Source organism: Nannobrachium achirus (assembly GCF_963921795.1).
Source record: "Nannobrachium achirus genome assembly, chromosome: 10".
NCBI lineage: Eukaryota > Metazoa > Chordata > Actinopteri > Myctophiformes > Myctophidae > Nannobrachium > Nannobrachium achirus.
The window spans coordinates 7,216,379-7,237,402 of record NC_137819.1 but is presented as its reverse complement, the minus strand read 5'-3'; the positions used below and the strand labels follow the sequence as shown (position 1 = coordinate 7,237,402).

Below are 21,024 nucleotides of genomic sequence, written 5' to 3'. Positions count from 1 at the left end.
CGACGGCGGTGCATGGGCGTCGTCATGGTAACCGCCCGATGCGGTAAAAATGGCGGGACCCGGCGGCCGCACATCGCCGGTTCCACGGAGCGGCGACCCGCGAAAACACTCCGTCACACGGCTCTTCTTTTATCTCCTTCTCGGTCATACTGCTCGCCTAGCTAGCTAACACACTGAAGCTAACTAGCAACACAACGGCACGTCTCCTCACCGACAAAGTCTTTGTTTGTTTTTCTTCTGACACCAGTGTAACAGTTTCAAGAATCGGAGGCAGAGACGTATTCCACCGTTTAGTGTCACATTTATTAGAGGCTCCTTTTAGCAGTAAAAATAACATGTAGCTCTCTCAGTGTAGCTTTCACATGTAACACAGCAACAACAACAACAACGTCACTTCCCCCAAAGCCCCGGGAATAGCTTACAACGTCACAAGACATCCGGCCACAGTTAAAGGGGCCGTTACAATACATTATTTGGTAATGGCGGATATTAAAATAGGCATCAAGGAGGGGCATTTTGGGGAAGGCTCCATAACAGAAAATGTTCAGGGACCCAAACTGTACAAGTCTACCAAATGTCATGGTTTTATGCTTATATCAACCCCAGGCGGGATTTGATCCACCGACCTGCATGAAAGGCATATGCTCTAACCACTACACTAGACATGAACAGGTTCTGTCAACCATGTTTGTTAAAAAAAAGGGGAAAAAAAGTTCTACGTAGGCTGAGTGCCTTCGATTAAACAATGATTTAATCACCTGCAAGTGCCACAGTATTTTATTGATTTTCTTTTTCTTCATATTTTGGAGGCTTGAGGTGAAAGTAATCTGAGTAAATGTAATCTGAGTATTTCTGAAATTTTCCGAGTGATCGTATTTTCTTTCACTCTTTCACAGAAAAATTACGGCCAGTAGAGAAGCGTTCATTTTAAACATGAACGTGATCTGGAGTTAGATTACGAGATGAATACACTTTTGTGAATTTTATAACACTGGCCTCTATAGGGAAACCAGACTTCTTTACAGTCGTGCCAGCCCCATACAGTTTAACATAAAACCTTATCAGATGTGTCAACATTAAAGAGTTTGACATATGCACACGCCGTGGGCATCCAGGATGTTAACATCAACTCTACCCAACGTGGGGTTTGAACTCGCAACCTTCCGCATATCAGGCATAGGCACTAAACCCTACACCAGGGGTAGGCAACCTTAGGCATGGGTGCCAACATTGGCACAGAGGAGGGAGATCACTGGCACACTGTGTGAGAGAGGATTTTTATTTTAAAATCAAATATTGTTTTAAACGTGGTCAATTCAATTAGGTCACCTAATTTGCAGAAAATCCTGCATCCTGCACATAATTCTACATTCATCTCAGGGAAATAGGTGGGTTATTGCGAGTCTAATGATCATTATAACAATGTTCTGACAATCAAAAAATGTCTGAATCTTTGATGGGGTGTCATTTAAATTTATGTTGACACCCAGACTATCTAGAAAATAAAAACATGGCACTTCATTTCCAACAGGTTGCTGACCCCTGCCCTACATTATGGCTGTCACACATAATTGACCAGTAATGTTTAAAAAAATAAATTCATGTAATGTACTTGACACACTGAGTGCCTTTTATTAAACAATAATTTAATAGCAGAGTGCCAAAATATTTAATGATTTTTCCATATTTTGGAGGCTCGAAGTAAAAGTAATCTGAGTAAATGTACGCGAGTTTTTCTGGAATTTTCCTGCAATCTTATTTTCTTTCAAAATTATATAGCTACCCCCTTTTGGCCAATTTGGACTAACCCTCTACAGTAGTTCATCATGAAAATTTTACTTCTGTAAATTTCATTTGTATGTTTTAGAAGCAGAATAATAATTTGCATAAAACTGTAATATTCATTGAATTATTAAAAAAGAATGTTTCAATAAAAAAAATCCGATCAGACAGATCTTTAGATATTGGTCCAAAGTTCATGTAAAAAAAGTTCTGTGCACGTGACGCGAAAATTCCAGAATAAAAGCGGGTTTAATCGTTTTACAGTGATATACAGTGATATTTGGACTAACCCTCTACATCTTTGCCAAATGCCATGAATGTGTCACTTTTCATGTATGATTTAGAGGCAGAAGAATAATTTGCATAAAACTGCAATATTCAGTGAATTATTAAAAAAATAATGTTCCACTTTAAAAAAAAAAAATCTGCAGAGACAGATCTGACCGTATTGGTCCAAAGTTCATGTAAAAAAGGTTTCGTGCACGTGGCGCGAAAATCCCAGGAGGAGATAGATTTTTACTGTTTTTCATATAATTTAAAATGGTGGGAGAACCTAAGGGCAGAGATCAAAAGTCAGAGTGTATCTCAAACAGAGCATGAACTATACCTGTTCAAAGTTTGCATTTTCAAAAGCTTCCTACAGCGCCACCCTTTGGTCAATTGTTACGAGCTTCGTATTTTAGCTGTTTGGCATAGTCTTCTACCATACTGCTGAGTTTCGTAAAAAGCGACTGCACGGCCAAGCCTCTAGAGAAAAAGTGGCGGAACAATAATAATAATGGGAAAGTACAATATCAATGAGTGGCCTTTGCCACTTCGTGGCCACTAATAAAAAACATGCTCTTGATCGTCCCTCGTTAGAAGGCCCTGATGGTTAGACCATACATATTGTAGCCTATAAGCGCTGTATGTATGTATAGGTGATGTATATAAGCTTGTTTACAGTGGTGGAAATGGAAAAAGTAGGGGAGAGCAGGGTTGGTTGTCACAGTGCTTATTACAGCCAAACTAGAGGGTGCTGAGGGGCCAAAATACAAATTGCCTTGTGAGTTAGAGATGGCGTTTATAGTCATTTTACAATTTATAGCTCAAAAAACAAAAAGGTTACAAATGTTCTTTTTTTTTTTTATCGTGTGACAGTGACAGGGTTGTGTGCCTATTGATTAACTATAGGGACAACCAACATATTGTGTGTATATTGTGACAAGCTGTCCCGCCATGGGGTTGGTTGTCACAATGTGTCAAGGTGACTTTGAGGGCTTATAACTTCCTGATTGAATAAGTTATGCCAACAACTTTTATACCCATTTCAAGCCAAGACCTTAAGCTTCCTTCTAATGTAGGAATGATCATCAGATAGGGGCGGCATAGCTCAGGGGTAGAGAAACCGTCATTAGAGCACAAAGGGTACCAGAAGCGTTCCCAGTTCGAATCCAGGCTCCCCCATGAGCATTGGCGGCCTTAACTATGTTTCATTGGTTTCAATTGAAACGGGCCTCGGCCGTCAGGGGGGCCTCCGACTGCCCGTCAGTCTAAGTCCAAATGATGGTCAATGCAAATGATCGTCCATCGAAAACCCCCTCTCACATTTGGGCCCCTTTTAACGTGCTAGTTCTGCCTATGTCCTGTTGCCAGGGGGGACTCCGACTGCCGGTAAATCTCAGTCCAAATAAATGACGCTCAATGCGAATGACCCTCCATCGGAAGCCCCCCTCAATGGGCCCCCCTCTATCGCGCTGTCGCTGTGCCTGTGACGCTGCAGTGCACACCAATCGGCTTGACTTTGTAATACGAGCTAGGCGCGCGGTTTAGTTGTTGGATGGACTATCAAAACAAGTTGTTATTAGTTAGAATACAACACAGAGCCTTTCAAACGAGAGGGCACTTGTGAGTAAAGTTGGCAAGATTGTTCAACCACTAATTAACAACAATGCACGCTCATTTTAAGATGTGTGAGATAGCAGTGGACTTTGATACTGCAGCCACTAGAGGGCAGGCATACATTGGTTTTGTAGCTGCATGCATTGACCCTGCATTCACCCCGGATGATGATGTTGGAGCGCACTGCAGAGTGCAGACGCATGTTTACACTGAGAGCTTAAAGGGATATTCCACTTTCAAAAAACTTTTTGTCATTGTATGGTCTTATCAGGCTTGTATGAACACCCTGAACAGTTTTTAATTTTCTTCATTCAGTATTTAGATATTTGATGTAAAAGTTACCAGGCCCGACACGCCCAGGCCTCTCCCCACACACACACATTGTAACTTCAAACTTCATTTTAACCATGATAGATTCATTAAAAACACCCATTATTTTTTCTGGTGACTCATACTACCCTCCTAATACGTGAGCAGACCGTGTTTTTTCCATTTTTTATATATTTTTATTGTATTACATTTTTTCCATTTTTCCATTTTTCCAGCCCCCCCCTTCAATGGATTGACTCTACATGGTTCTCATTGTGGTACCATGCTAATCTTCTCTGTATCATTAAAATTTTAGCCCAAAGACAGTGCCCCATTGCCAACAAAGGGCATTATGGTATTGCATCTGAAATGGCTTGGAATTAGAGACAGACAAAACATGACATTTTAATATTCGAGTGGTTGTTTAGGCTAAAACCTGTGTAAAACCGTATTATGGACCAATATTTATATGAAATATATATTTTGAAAAGCATGGTGGGACCCCTTTAATATCGAAGAGTCCTTGAGCAAGACTCTGAACCCCTAGTTGCTCCCAGTGAGTAGAGCTGGGATACCCGACCGAAATCCGACGGGACCCGACAAGCCCGACAGGCTCAGGCCCGGGTCGGACGCATTTTCACAATTAATTGCCGGACGTCGATTCGGGTCGGACATAATTTTGATTTATAGAAAATAAAGTGTAAAACGATACAACTAGTATCGTCTCTGTGTGTGCTATTTCCTTGTCTTTCTGGTGCACTGCACGTGACTACGCTCAGTGCGTTGTCTTGACAACCATGCACATGTTCATGGGGAAAAGGAAGTGGAGTGTCTTATGTGACAGAGAACAAACAAACAAACAGATACACGAGAAGAAAAAGCGAATGAGTGAGAGATAATGTTGCCGCCAGCCGAGATAAAAGTGAACTTGTCTACGGGAAAGTTTAAAGCAATTGAAAACGAAAGAGGGAAATCAGCGGTATGGACGCAACGTAGTTGTCATCGCAGACATAATTAAAAAGTCCGATGTTGAATGTACGTAGCCTAAGCCTAAAACCCATAAACCATAATGGTTGGATTAATAATAGTTTTTGATTAAGAAAGACGGCCAATGCCGCTGTTCTGGACTGGAGTTTGTGGACGCTGGATATTAAAAGCAGATATCAGATTCGTCTATGCTGGTAAGACTGAATACATTTTGATATTGATTGAACTGTGGAAAAGGTTTGTGTCTGAATACTTTATTAACAGTTTGTAAAAGAGGATTTTAAGTGTGTGACTGCAGCGAGTCACTGACTGCAGTCAGACCAGTCACCAGACGCGCAGTGCACGTTATAGCCTATTATTTAATAATCAACGTAGCCTACTTATGTAATTATCTAAAACACTTTCACAAGCCACAATGTGGCTTAATATTATTAAGGGTAACAAACAGGCACACTGCATGCACTCACTGCACATTATAACATGTTTGCTAGTGAGTGTAAATCAGTGGCTTCCTGGCTCAAAGAAAAAGAAACAAGGCGAAAAAGCGTTGAAAACATAAGGTTCGGGCCTCGGCTCGGGTCGGACGCTTTTTCATCATTAATGCTCGGACGTCGACTCGGGTCGGACAGAAAACTGTCGGACACGGGTTCGGAACGGACAGAAAAAATGGGCCCGAACCCAGCTCTAGTGAGCAGGTTGGTGCCTTGCATGGTTTCCTCCGCCATCGGTGTATGTGTGTGAATGGGTGAATGTAATGCAAAATCTATGTAAAGCGCCCTGGATAAAAGCGATATATAAATTTACCATTTAGATGTGTTGTTGATGAGAAATTCACGTCAGAGTAAAAAGTGTGACAACCAACCCCGGTCTCCCCTGCTCACAATTTATATGTAAAAGTATCAATACTGCAATTTAGAAATACTCTGTTACAAGTTGGCATCAAAATGTACTTAAGGCACCACAAGCAAAAGTACAAAAATGTTTGAAAATAGCAGATCTACAAGCTCACAACGTGTCTTCATGCAACACGTTGTGTACATCGTCTATTTTCAAATAGCGAAGGTATAAAATAGGGCTAAAAAGTACAAATACCTAAAAATTGTTAGTTACTTTACACCACTGTTTGTTTGTAGCATACACTAGAATACATTTTAGTGGTAAATATGCCACCATGAAGTTGCAGAATCTTTTATAATTTTTAAACCTGCAACTGCAAGTTTTAATTTTCGTTATTCAAATTCGCATTTTCACTACGGTCAGCTGTCTGTTGCGTAGATTCAGTATAATGATGCACGCTCACTCCGCCCCTCCCCCCGTATTAGCCAATCAAATTCATTGCAGTTACTGCGCTGAAAGGGTCAGGTTATCTGTTGATATCTGTTGATAACCTGACCCGGGGAAATAGGTAGCATTTCACCAGGTTAACATCCACCCACGTTGAACAAATGGTAACTTCGAACAAATTTTATGTCGCAATATCCACACGCTCTCGAGTCCCACCTGACCCTTTCAGCGCAGTAACTGCAATAACTTTTACAAAAGTTTACATCAATAATTTTGGCTATTCAGATAGCCTGATTTACCTTTTATTTGCATGTCATAACCACTTTAAGACTTACCCCTCTTTCCGGTGTGGGTCAGGCTGCAGTATGGCATCTGTGAGAGTGACATCCTCAAACCCTATCATATAAAAGGGGTTGTCTCGATGATGCTGGATCAGAGTGTAGATGTCGGGGTAGTGGAGTGTATCCACCAGGTAGTAGTAACCCTCTGAATCAGAGGGAATACGAACGTGAAGGACACGCCCACTGCACCTACGTGTATAAATACATGTACTGTAAATGGAACTAGTGATGCACAATCAATCAATCATCATAACGGTATTGGCAATACTGGCCTTATTAATGTTTGGTAAACATTTATAATGTCTTGCACTAAAATGTTCAGGACAAGTTGCACTCTTAATATGAATAGCAAGTGGACAATGACATACCAGAGAGATAGAGCATAGTCTCCGACATATGTGTCACTTTCTCGGACCAAGAAGGTTCCATCTCTGCCACCAGACTCGTGGAGCAGCCTCTCAGCCCTCTGCCTGCCCTCTGGCACGCGGCCGTGGAACCACGGCTCTGAACGGTGGCGCTGTAATGTATAAGAGAGGCAAGGAGGGGAGAATGGCAGAATTTGAACAGGAGGTGCAAAGACAAAGAAAGTAAAATATAACAAGTTAAAACAGGTTTGGAAAAGATAGAAAACAGCTGTGCGAAGAAGGTTTTACGGTTCTGGCAGATACTGTATTGGCAGAATCAAAGTTCGGTGTGCCCTTAGGATAATTGTGTCTGCTGGAGAGAAAACCTAGCCTGGAAACCATAGGAATCTGCCAGTGCAAAAGAAAATGCCCTTGGCACTAATTTGGCCCAGTATGCAAATATGGGGCGGGTTTCTGGTCATGCCAGGTTAGAGAAAACAAGCGTTACAATGAAAATTAATGAGTTTGTTTTATTCTGATAGCATTATAATTAAATAAACACTCAGGAATTTGCTGTGATGAAAAGATTATTGATAATTGATCCATGATGAAAGATGAACCATTCCCCGCTCACTGCTTTACCTCTCTGGGGTCTTCAGGTTTGTCCTCCTCCTCTGCATAATACAGTTTTCCATTTGAGACGACGCAGTAGTGTTTGTTCCACCTCTGCAGAGAAAATACAAAAGATTAAAATACAGAAACCTTACTTGTTTCATTCCATTAAAGCAGTAGGGACCGTACCTATGTTCCCCAGGTCCAATGTTCCCCATTTGCATTATGACACATTATAGCGCTTCTATATGTGCCTTTATAACTATATTTGTGTAGTTATAATGTGCTGTTCCTTTTGCATAATAATACATTATAACCAGCACTGTTTTTATTTATAATGTGCGTTATAACGCCTTATAAGCACATTATAATGCATTATAAATGAGCTTATAATGCATTATAAATTATAAGGCAACATTGATATAAAATGTTAGTGTAAATGGAAAGATATAATTATTTTCTCAGTGGATTCCTTGTGACTCGCGTCAGTGCAACCACACTTGCAATTTCCCAGAACTGCACCTTTCTACAGTTACCATAGCACTTGGTGTGACTTGGTGTGACATAGCTCAGGGGTAGAGAAACCGCCATTAGAGCACGAAGGGTTCCCGAAGGGTTCCCAGTTCGAATCCGGGCTCCCCCTGAGTTAATGTTGAAGAGTCCTTGAGCAAGACTCTGAACCCCTAGTTGCTCCCGGTGAGCTGGTTGGTGCCTTGCATGGTTTCCTCCGCCATCGGTGTATGAATGTGTGTGTGAATGGGTGAATGTAATGCACAATCTATGTAAAGCGCCTTGGATAAAAGTGCTATATAAATGCACCATTTACCACTTGCTGTAATTATGGCCAGGGTACAGTAAAGGGACCCATTCCCCTATAACACATTTGCATTAAAATTAAACATTAACTCAAAGCTTGGAGATCTGCTATTTTCACCAGTTTGGGTCCCGATCAAATGTTTAAATCTCTCTTTTGGGTCTTCAGCTAGGTTTTGGAACCACTGCTTTACAGTACCTGGTCTATGGGATCCCAGATATGCAGGTAGCCCTGTTTGTCTAGAGTCCTTGATGTGCCAGTATCCATGGTCTGTGTGTTGTGCTGCAAGAGAACAACAGAACATCAGAATATATTCTACTGTATACTGGAGTTCAGTGAAAAAAGAAAAAAAAGAGAGGAAAAAGAAAAGTTATAACACCACAATGTTGCAAAGCTAGTCCACATCTCACAAGCTCAGTTTTTGCAATGAGCAAAGCAGAATGTGTGGTCCGGTGGAACTATACTCTGTGTAGGATGTGTGTTGACAACAGAACAGAACTAAGCGTTATCCTTCCACGACAGTGGGACTAGCGGGACTACAGTAAATGGAATGCATTTACTGTAAAAGTGCTTTACAGTGTATTTCACGTTCACCCATTCATTCACGGCAGAGGAAACCATGCAAGACACCAACCTGCTCATCAGGAGCCTGAACCACTGCCGCCTCACTGTTGGACTTACCTTAAGCTTCTTGTGCTGCAAGACAAGAAAAAAATATATATATATCAAACCATCGGTTCGAATTGGAGCGGTGAATTTGAGCATCTATACCCTGTGTGTCTAGGCTGTGTCACAGTGCCCTTCTCAATCTGTTCCTGACAGTACAGTAATGATGTGTCTAGGTTGCGCAACAGTGCCCTGTTCTGGTCACCCAGCGGTATTGCAAATATTTATGCTGAACAGGATAGGGGGACTGGGGGACAGGGCATGACGGAGACACACAAAGCTATCCACTGGGAGCGCTGTTCCACTGCTCCAAAAAGAACATTGAAGAATAGAATAGAATAGAATAGAATAGAATAGAATAGAATGGAATGGAATGCTAACCTGTTGAGTAGCTAACCTGCCGATGCTGGTGAATGCTAACCTGGTGATCGGAATGGAGATGTGTCAGAATGGGGACCCGTACCGCAGAGAAACTGTACCTTGATGATGATCTTGCCCATGAGTTGTGTTGGAGAGGGAAGTTGTTTTGCATTTGTTGCCACAGGTTTGGTCAGCAGCTTCTCTCTGAACACCTCCTTAAAGACAGCAGCCATCTTAATCTGTTGATCTTTGCTGCAGTGTTGCTCAATGGACAGGATCACTGGGTAACTGTGGAATAACATAAGAATGACAACAACCAATAAACAACCTAATGATAAAAGTTTCCTGTGTGTGTGTGTGTGTGTGTGTGTGTGTGTGTGTGTGTGTGTGTGTGTGTGTGTGTGTGTGTGTGTGTGTGTGTGTGTGTGTGTGTGCGCGTGCGTGTGCGTGCCTGTGTGCGTGCGCGTGTGTACACAGGGTGATGCAGCGGTGATATAGCAGAAGTTGAGAGGGGCTCATTCTGACACTAACTTTGAGGTGATGAAGGCATGCGTTTTGATGGCTTTGACCACGTCTGTCAACTTGATTTTAGTCGTCATGGTCCGTCCGTGATAGATGATTGGCTCCCCATCAGGGCCATCCCAGCAGTCCACTGTAATTATACAATGGGTACTTACACATCTGCTGATGACTAGTTTATAAAACATATTCTGGAGCAGAAATAGGCCTACTGAGAGAAATAAATGTATAAATAATTGGTTTCATATTCGGTTTGATGTAAAGTAAAAAACATGATGATTTGATTTGAAGTATGGCACGAAAGTTCCATGGGAACCCAAGGCTAGCCAACTTGATTTCCTGTATCTGTGTCATGTAGGAGACCTTTGCGAGTCTCATCTCAAGTCCAATGGAGAAGTGGAGTGACTGTGTCCACTCAGGAGACTATTTTGTGTACCAATTTGTACCTACTGTATGGCGAGGGGTGGAGTGGGCTATCTTGGTAAATGAACTATATTTGGTTTGGGTTGTGTGTAGTTAACAAGTTAACATGCCATGAGTTTCAGTATGAAACGGTTTCTCTGCTGATTAGAAACAACTGATATTCCCAAATTGTCTTCTTATTGATTTACATTACAAGTTAGGACAAAAGAATAATTCAAGCGAAGCGGATTTGGTGAAGGTATAACATTACGAAACCGATGCAGCATTAAATTGAGTTAAATTGTGAGCATTATGATAATTTTACTCTTTGAATTAGGAAGATCTTGCTTGCCAAAACAGGCCTTCCATCACAGCTCAACAGTAAACATTGTGTTGGACATCTCATATGCATACATTTTACAGATTGAAGCTTTAACAAACAATATTTACTGGTAGGTAATAATAGTGGTAAACCTGTATGATTGGAAAGTAATATAAATTATTTCTAAATGTAAAAAGGAGATATTTTGACCATTCCACTGACACTCTATACAGCGACATCCGAGGCGCAGGCAGTGTATGTAGGCTTCTGTTGACGACTTGCTGTGAAGCTGATCACCTATCAGGTACCTTGAAGACAAGATCAACACAGGGAACACATAGATCTCACAACATTTGATTTGTTTGATGAAGATTTCAAAAGTTAATTTGAATAAAAAAAGCAAGGCTGGGGAAGTTAATGCGATATTAACAAATTAACGCAATATATATATATATATATATATATATATATATATATATATATATATATATATATATATTAGTGCTGTCCAACGATTAAATATTTTAATCGCGATTAATCGCATGATTTAGCTAGTTAATCGCGCGATTAATCGCAAATAAGTCATCAGCTTTTATCAGTTCACAATGTTACTTAGAGGGATATCTTTCAAGTCTTTCGTGGCCCAATTAACTTGGGAGTGGAAAAATATGCTGGCTTTATGCGAAAGTATCTTAATCTTTTATTCAAAATCAATTAAAAACCCAAATAAATCATAATGGTATTGCATTAAACGGACTGCAGCTGATGGGTATAAGGATCTGCACATTAAGCTAATCACCTGGAGACCTCCCCAAATAATAGTTGAGATAATAATGTTGAGAAACAGTGTCCAAAGGCCAAATGGCTATAATATATAAATATGCGATTAATTGCGATTAAAATAATTAATCGCGATTAACATAACGGTGAGTTAATCGCAATTAATTTAGTTAACTTGAACAGCACTAATATATATATATACAGTATACATCACATTGTATCTCTGTTGATATCTGTTGATAGCTTGTAGATCTGTTCTATTTCTGCATGCGGCAACGCACTCTACAGCTGTGCTGCTGCGAGTAGATGAATGAACAAAAACACAAATAATGCACGCTCAAATCAAATGTCTCTGGTAACGAGTAATGAGGTGTTTTTTTTTGGCAGAGTTATATGTTATATATTAGGCTACCGCTTTTGGCAGAGTAATACCCTTACTCGTTACTGGGTAAAGTAATAATATTACAGTAATATTATTAGTAATTCGTTTTTTTCCAACACTGGTGTGTGTGTGTGTGTGTGTGTGTGTGTGTGTGTGTGTGTGTGTGTGTGTGTGTGTGTGTGTGTGTGTGAGAGAGAGACAGAGAGAGAGAGAGAGAGAGAGAGAGAGAGAGAGAGAGAGAGAGAGAGAGAGAGAGAGAGAGAGACTGTACTGACGTGTTGTGTGAGGAGTTTATCCAGTAATGAGACAGAGGATTGTTCATGTCCTGGCTGATCTCTGAGAACTTCTCGTACCAAATAGAGTTCTCCTTGGAAAACAGGAAACTTAAAAACTGTGAGTGATACAGGGAAGACAAGTCAACTTCCGTCGTCTGGAGTGGAGGTGGTTGCATGGCAGGCTGACATAAAGGCGAGCAGTTGGGCAGGTAGGCAGGCATGCAGGCAGGCAACGTACAGAGATTGTGAAGGCAATCTGGCAGCGAGTGGCGAGAAGACCAAGGCTTTTATAGAGTGGAGGTTTCCGAAAAGATTGCAGCCAGGCGAGTGAGATGAGATGACCAGAGACAGGTGCGCCAATCTGGAAAGCCAGGATTATATTCTCCTCCCTCCCCCCCATCTTGACAAATGGTATATTCCCACAGAGGTATTATTTAATAGAAGGTGGACTCCCCACCTCCAAACATTAATTTCAAACAAGTTGCTCGGTGGCGTTTGAAGCACCTGGAAGACGGAAGTAGTAGAATTGGCACCGAAAAGGAGGCCAATATTGCGGAAGTGTTGCGCACCGAGCAGGCGCACTAGGGTCTAGGGCATTAGCATTAGTATACGTGCACACGGCTTCAACATTCTACCGTGGTTAATTAACAGCAGCGGCACATTTGGCGTTATGGCTCTTTGGCTTTAATTAACATAACATAAAATACATCTGAAACATCACCTCACTGACAGTGAAACGGACACTAGTTTTACTCATGGTGTCATCTATAAAAGTCATCATCAGCTCTCTGACTTTGTTCTCATCTCTGGCCCACGACTCCTGAAGGATGAGAGAGAGAGAGAGAGAGAGAGAGAGAGAGAGAGAGAGAGAGAGAGAGAGATCATCATGTTCTCTCATCATCCTGTCCTTCTGTTCTATATGTCAGTGAAGTACAACAGAATAGAATAAATGGTTCCTTTACCCCCTGCTGACGGAGAAACGTTTGGAAGTCATGGAGCAAAACTTCATCTGTGCCACTGCAAGACATAAAATACACCACACAAAATACACAGTGACAGCACACACTAGAATAGATGCTATTAACATCCAATTCAAGATCAATAAAGATAACAATTCGGTGTTGAAAAAAACACAGAATTATAAGGTAGAGAGAGTAATAGACAGACAGAAAGCTGAGGGCTTGGGGGTGGTGCTAAGGGTAACAGGAAAATTCACCCTCAAACAAATTCACCCTTATTCTGTCCTTCAGGCAATAAGTTCACAACTATATGAAACATCACTACACCACTTTTCTACGTAATTTATTTTGGAAGAATAAAACCATTAGAATAAAATAAAGATTATTATTTATTTTGAATTTGCAAACCTAACTTATAAAATTGTCACAACATTGCTTTCAATCAGTTATAACGTCTGAAACTGATATTATGTTAAGTCTCTCACTATCCAGGATAAAAGTCTAAAGTGATTAAAATCACAAATTAAAGAAAGTGATCATATGCTTTTTAAATGTATATTATCTTATAATATAGTTGTTATGACTATTCCATTGGTACATTCACAACAAATGTGACATGACAATTTATTTAGGGTTAACCCTTAAGTTCTGTTCAGATTCACTACACCTTCGTTCTGTTTGGGTCATTTTGACCCGGGGGATATTTGGTTTAAAAAAAACAACACTAATATAAATTTTTACTTAACAAATCATCATGATACATTAACTTTGACTCAATACCAAACAATTCATATGATATATATGGTAAATGTTTGCATTTCTGCTTTGCTATATCACATTAAACACTGAATGAGCTAGGCGTTTTTACTGATTTAGCTGGAATTCATGTAAAAAAACTACTTTATTTAATACTGGGCAAAATTGCTCATGCTTATAGGAAAAAATGAAAATCAGACAGGGGGGCTTCGGAAGGGGGGTGTTAGAAGGGGGGGGGGCTGTGTGTCTGTGTTTTGGCACAATACTGTGTATTTCTGTGCATAATTATGTGCTTCCGGGTCAAAATGACCCGAACAGCACTTAAGGTTCAAAAAATATGAGGGGGGTGTAGCATCGGTGTAGTGCAAAAATATTTTTTTTACACGTTCATCTCAGAAGAATCTTTAAGGCCAGTGAGTTTCAGGTGGAAAAAATTTAAACTTCTACCTTTATTTTTCGAATGAAAATGTAAAACGGGTCAAAATGACCCGAACAGAACTTAAGGGTTAAACAACTCTAAATACCTTCCTTGAGCTAATTAATAAACATGTCTTGATGATATGACTATAGAGATTTGGCCCGATTCATCAAGCACTTTACGCCCATGTTATGCCCATATTTTGATCATAACGGCATCCGACAATTCCTGCGTTAGTGGTCGGATTCAGCAATGCTATTTTGTCTGGTATTTATGCAGGAAATACGTCGGGAAATAAACCAGCTCCGAGGCTGACTTAACAGGGCGCAAAGCTTGCGTATGTTATATGCTTTATTCTTCATGCAAAATCAATTTCAATTGTGCCAAACATCAAATTAAATAATTGTCCATTCTGCCCAACATTTGCAGATTTTAAAAATGAAAGAATATGTCAAACAATTACATATTCAGTGTGGATAAGCTGTCACTGAGTTGATAACCGAATGGACCCTTATAGAACTGCTTGCGCATATAGACATGCAATTCCACCGATCTATTTATGTATAGTTTCTATTAGTTGCATCTGCTGAAACTGCAGCCAGTTCTAGATCTACCAATATATGAAAGAATATACGCTTACCCCTTGATGAATTCAATTTCCTCAAGGATCTGAGATTGAAAAATGATGTGATGATGATGACAACAATCATTAATTCTACAATAAGCACTACAATTGATATTCAGTGTTTTCTTAAAACAGCAGCGCTCACTCACTTTCTTTTGATCTGAAAACATTATGAGGTTGTACAACTCATGAAAATGCTCAAAGTCCATTATGTTGTTTGTTGCTCCCACTTCCTGTGAAAGCAACCGTGCGAAAACGAAATAATTTATAGCAGCACATTAAATTCAAAAAGGTTTACAATAGATTAATTGAGCATTCTATTTGACAAACATGAGCCATCTGCCTTAACTCCCAATTATATTTCTGTAAGATTGTAAATAATATTATTTGGCTAGGAATATCTGATGTCCAGGATTAAGCCTCCCTGAATCTGAACTGAACAATTCAGTGGGGTGAAAACAAAGACAGAACCTGGAGCCTGTCTTTGAGGGATGGTACACTAGGAACCTTGTAGTTAAGCTGAAGGAACAGTGACTTCAACTCCTTCAAGCTGATGCTGTAGTGACAGTTGGAGAGAATGTTTTTGTTAATAACTTGCAGCTCTAGTAGGAATAAACAGAGATTAAACAGGATTGACAGAGGCCTGATTCATGCTTGATTCATATTATGGAATGTTTCTGCTACCCGCAAAAATTGACTTAGCAATGACTTAAGCCTGTATCATAGTCGGGTCCGCGGTGGAAGGCTTTACACCGCGGTGTAGTCTTTTCGAGTCTTTTTGAGTCATGAAACTACAACGTTACATCATTCCTCACGGTGGAGAGCTTTCCACCGCGAGTACCGACACATCTCTCTGTTTTTACTATCAGACAGACAGGCTCTACACCCCGTTCACTGATTGGTCGACCTGAACCGGTCTAGACGGGGTAAAGGACTTCACCGTGGGCCGTGACTATGATGGATGCACTTATTTTCTGACTTGAGGTGGAAAGCAAATTTGCGGTGGATAGCTCCACCGTACACTCTGATACGGGCTTTAGGCAATACATGCAACCTGGGGATACTGTACAGCCCTGGCTGGGATCGTAGAGGATGATCCATACAGGGGCATTCAGATTCAGATTCCAAAGCTCCAGTCTGTTATGAACAGCGGCATTAAAGGTATATTTCACTTAAAAAAAAAGAACTTCGGGTCATTTTATCGTCTAATCATGCTTTTATGAACACCCTGTACAGTTTTTAAGTTGCTTGATTCAATATTTAGATATTTGATGTAAATGTTACCAGGCCCTCCAGGCCCAGGGTCTTTCCCCATACACACACATTGTAACTTCAAACTCCATTTTTAACCATGATAGATTCATTAAAAACATTTTTTTCCTGTTGACTCATAATACCCTCCTAATACGTGAGCTAGGCCGTCTTTTTTCATTTATTTTTTATAATTATTTGGGAAAATGGAAAAAAATAAATCCAATAAATATTTATTTTAAATAAATTAAAAAAGTTATAAAAAAACACGGCCTGCTCACGTATTATGAGGGTATTATGAGTCTCCAGAAAAAAACAATGGGTGTTTTTAATGAATCTATCATGGTTAAAATGGAGTTTGAAGTTACAATGGGTGTGTATGGGGAGAAGCCCTGGAGTTATCTAGTAAATATTGAATCAAGCAACTTAAAAACTGTTCAGGGTGTTCACAAAAGCATGATTAGAATATAAAATGACCAAAAGTTTTTTTGAAAGTGAAATATCCCTTTAACTGCATTTCTTTTGTGGCTAGCTGTGAAATTAATGGATTCTATGGCTGGATTCTGCTGTATTGCCTTTTTGTCATGGTCCGACCGTCTCTGAATCGCTATCACTGTTTATGTCTCTCTGTTCCTCTGTCTCTGTGCCTCTCTAAGGCGTCCCACACACAGCTGCGTGAAACATCTTCTCCGCATCGTCTGAGAATGGCCACTGGGGGTGCCGTACTAATGCATTGTCAATGGAAGGTTGTTTGGTGTTTTGTCGTTGCCATGTCTCTTGGCCAAAAGACAGGCTGCGGTTGAGCTAGAGGCACGGCAACGACAAAAAACCAAACAACCTTCCATTGACAATGCATTAGTACGGCGTTCCCAGTGGCCATTCTCAGACGATACGGAGAAGATGCGTGACGCATATGTGTGAGTCCAGCCTATCTCTCACTATCTCACATGTTCTATTTACAAAAACAAAACAACAACAACAACACAATCTGATTCCAATCTGAATATAAAATTTGGATTTGGCTAGAAAGTGTGAAATTATTGATCTGAAAGTTGTAGCTGACTATATTGATTTCCAAATTAAATTCAAACATCCATGACTTTAGAGGACTTTTAGCAAAATAGGCAATACAAGGTCATGTACAATACTGAACCATATAGCCAAATAATATACCTGAAGCTGTGACAAAAGCATAACACTCTACCTGTTCTTCTTGGTGTTAGGCCTACTGATAGAATACATGTTTCTCCTCAAGAATCTAGAAATACAGAAATACAGTGTATAAAGTGTTTTGCAATAAAACAAAGGCATTCATGCATGTTGATTAGCATTAGCATTTGTGTACACAAGTACCTCTTTATGATGAGTGGAGTAGGGGCCACCCGTGTCTCTTGTCTCAATAACTCCAGTCCTGTCACCCATGTGTCTGCATCTTGCACCGAATCAGCTGCAAAATACACAGATGTTTCACCAGCATTTCATAAATCACATCATATTAGTTTGGTAAAAATGTAAAGCCCGATTATACCGTATGTTGATGAATTGCACAAATAGCTAATCTACATCCTGGTTGCCGAAGACCAAGTGGTTGAGGCGCATAACACACACACACACACACACACACACACACACACACACACACACACACACACACACACACACACACACACACACACACACACACACACACTGAACATTCAGTGCGGCATGTACTGTATACGTACCGACAATACTCAGTGTGTTCAGTACAAACTCTGAGCCATAGAGGATTGTGAAACAGGTATTCTCATCCCATTCCTTGGTGGATTCGTCTTTGCTGTCTTCAAAGTCTTTTGAGTTCTTTCCTCGACGAATCTCCCTGATCTCAAACACGTCCACTGAAACAGAAGATAAATTTAATATAAATATAACTTTTTAGATAGATATGAAGGGTGTCTCTGATGGAAAAAAATAATAATATAGGAAGTGGGTTGAAGCTTTTTACAACAAGGGTTCTTTTATTTGTTTGCAATAATAATAAAGATGAGTGTTAATTTATTTTCATTTGCTTTCTATCATTATAGGGATTTTTAACTGGGGGGCAGGGGCATTCGGGTCATTGGTAAATATGAATTGCCTATTCTTTTACACAATAAGTCAGCTATTTTTGTATCTGTAAGGCCAAAGGCACAGAGGTCAGGGCAGAACCTCTGCCCTGAATTCTTTCACATCGGTCTATTATAATGCCACCAGGAGGCAGATTTGAGCAAAACATATTTTTTGATATTACTCCTTCAAACTTTGTCCAAACATCACACAAATCTGTATTCTACACAGCAACTCTATAGTCATGTGATCAAGACAGATCTGTCGGATTTTCCATATTCCATCCTGATTTGCAGGAGTGGACAGTTTTGTAAAAAATGCCCCAAATCATGAATGCAGCGTCCGATTGCAGTGCAACTTTGCACGCACCATTAGGCCAAGGGAAAATGCCACAGAATCCAGGGGAAAGATGATGTTGATTATATGACCTACAGTCCAAAAGGTATAGGCCAAAACATGTCTGTTATAGCGCCACCATGATTGACTGATTTGAAATATGTAGGATGGCATTTGTTCCTTGGCCTAGTGGGAATGTGCGTACAAAGTTTCATCTCAATTGGATGCTGCGTAACAGATCCGAGGGAGTTTAACACAATTATTATTATTTTTATTTTATTTTAAGCTTCATCTCAAAGACTTGTTTTAGAATATTTATTTGGTTTCATTTCTCTTCAGGAGTGAGTGAGTGAGTGAGTGAGTGAGCGAGCGAGCGAGCGAGCGAGCGCGCGAGTGAGTTGATTTGCATGTAACCACCGACTTGTACACAGTAAAACCAGTGTGTTAATTAAGTGTTCACACTATCCGCCTTTTATGAAGAAAAAGTGCTGCTTGGAGCATTTTTTAAGCTGAAAATGCAAAAAGACAAAAGAAAAACAAGAAGTTGACGATGCTGCAGGGTGGTGACTGGAACAGACTTCAATATAACTCTATGGAACAGGCCCAATATTGAAAAATGCCAGTATGAGACTATTTTGTTTTGTTTTTTATGCTTTTTACCACAGTCAATATTTTTTATTGCACTGAACCGCTGCTTACTTTTTGGTCAATTATCATGTAGAAAGGTTATCCTTTATTCATTTTTTTAAGGCAGATAGAGTGAACATACAATAACTCTGTTCAATGGACCCATACAGCCTATGGGTACATTTATTTAACTCTCAGCCTAAACCACTTTCACTGGTGTGGTGAAAACTGTTCCTATAATTTGGGCAAGTCATTATGGGCAAAATCAAACATTTTCAAATGATTGTGTAACTTTCATTAGATGAAGATTTTTATTTCTTTATTTCTCTCAAGCCCACAATCATTTGTGAGCATATTTTACTTACAGAAGACTTGGAACTTGTCTCTGGTGAGTCTCCCGGCCACCTGTCTGGTCTCCATGATCACCATCACGTTGAAAGACTCTGTCTTGTTCTGGCGTAACACGGTCATAAAGGTACCCTTCTCCAAGTCCTTGATCACAGCCTTGTCTTCTTCTGTCAGGTTCTCCTGATGGCCCCGATAAGCCGCCATCTCTGCTGCACATGCAGGAGGAGGAGGTTAAGAGAGAGGGGGAGACCGAAGGGGAGACCGAAGGATGAAGACAGACAGAGTAAGACATGATGAGAAGGTGGGAGGAAAAAAGAGATAAGCCCCGAAATTATAATAGTATGATACAGTAGGTCATGTGTTCTCTCCGAAGTGTACATAGTGTAATCTGCCCCTCGCCTCCCAACAACAGCTGACCAGTACAGTAAGTAGTCTAAGTACAGTCAATTAATTTGATTGGCTTATAATTGCGCATTTCCACAATGACAATCATACAAATATTAACTTGTTTTTAAGATGATTGCTTAAGGTGACAGTAACCCTTTAGGTGACAGTCCGAGTCCCCCTTTAAGGGGTTAATAGCCAAGTAACATGATAGGAAATTAATGACATAACCCAGGGTTTCTGAAAGTGGGTGCCGTCCCGTGTCACCCTAGGGTCCAGAGGATGCCGCAGAATGCTAATTTAGAATTTATCAATATCACTTCAGTTAAACCACTTAGGCCAGTGGTTTTCAACCTTTTTCATATCAAGGTCCATTATTCATTCAGCATTTGAGCCAACAGACCACCATTTGTAGAGATTTAGCCTCTCAGAGCCAAGTCTTTATATCGTCACTGTCTGGCCAAAACCTCCTAACTCCATTTTTGAGGTTTTATATGTTTTTTTTTTTGCATAGGGCTATTGAACACCCTTTACGTCTGTGTGTTGGTTCAAATAATATTGAACCAATGAAAAGTAGTAAAAAGCCCTTTGGTCAAAACCTCCTAACTCCACTTGAGCTCATTTCCCCGAAAATGAACATTTTGGAGTTAGGAGGTTTTCAGCCCGACAGCAAAGATATATTTTGTTGTCTTTGGATAAGATTTTGTCCACAATTCCATGCTGTATTGATGTAGTACCATAACAGTTGATCTAATTATGTAGACTTCCAATTTAGACCGGGTACACATTATAGTGTATTATTATTTTATGCTTTAACTATTGAAAAATAGCAGATATACAAGCTCACAGCGTGGCACTGAGTGCCGTGCTGCGAGCTTGTAGATCTGCTATTTTTTTTAAATCATGAAAATTTGAATTTTGACCCGATTCTATAAGCGTCTTTTGAATCCTTCTAAGGTTTTTGGAAAAACCCTATGTTTCTATGTCAGCAATCTGGCTAGCCATCGTCAAAGAAAAGATCCTTTTCACTTAACTGGAGCTCAGTTAGTCTGTTCTTGAGAGACTACTATGTCAGTGGTTCTCAAACCTTTTCATGTGAAGGACCCCCAAAATGACATATGTATTTGGCCACGGACCCCCATCTCAAAATATTTAGTTCCAGTGACCCCCCAGTA

General features: G+C 40.1%; 1 protein-coding gene across 1 annotated transcript; it reads right to left on the bottom strand.

The window, feature by feature from the left end:
- Nucleotides 1-3,818: 3,818 nt before the first annotated feature.
- On the bottom strand, nt 3,819-19,669 carry LOC308292376 (1-phosphatidylinositol 4,5-bisphosphate phosphodiesterase gamma-2-like; the record flags this gene model as incomplete). The annotated part of the gene is made up of 14 exons (XM_080734689.1): nt 3,819-3,846; nt 6,579-6,729; nt 6,990-7,101; nt 7,571-7,654; nt 8,553-8,636; nt 9,500-9,668; nt 9,912-10,032; nt 10,846-10,931; nt 12,061-12,176; nt 12,782-12,880; nt 13,023-13,077; nt 17,423-17,516; nt 17,794-17,946; nt 19,483-19,669. 14 exons carry the CDS (start codon nt 19,667-19,669, stop codon nt 3,819-3,821), a joined length of 1,539 nt encoding a protein of 512 aa, XP_080590815.1.
- Between the last annotated feature and the right edge of the window lie 1,355 nt (nt 19,670-21,024).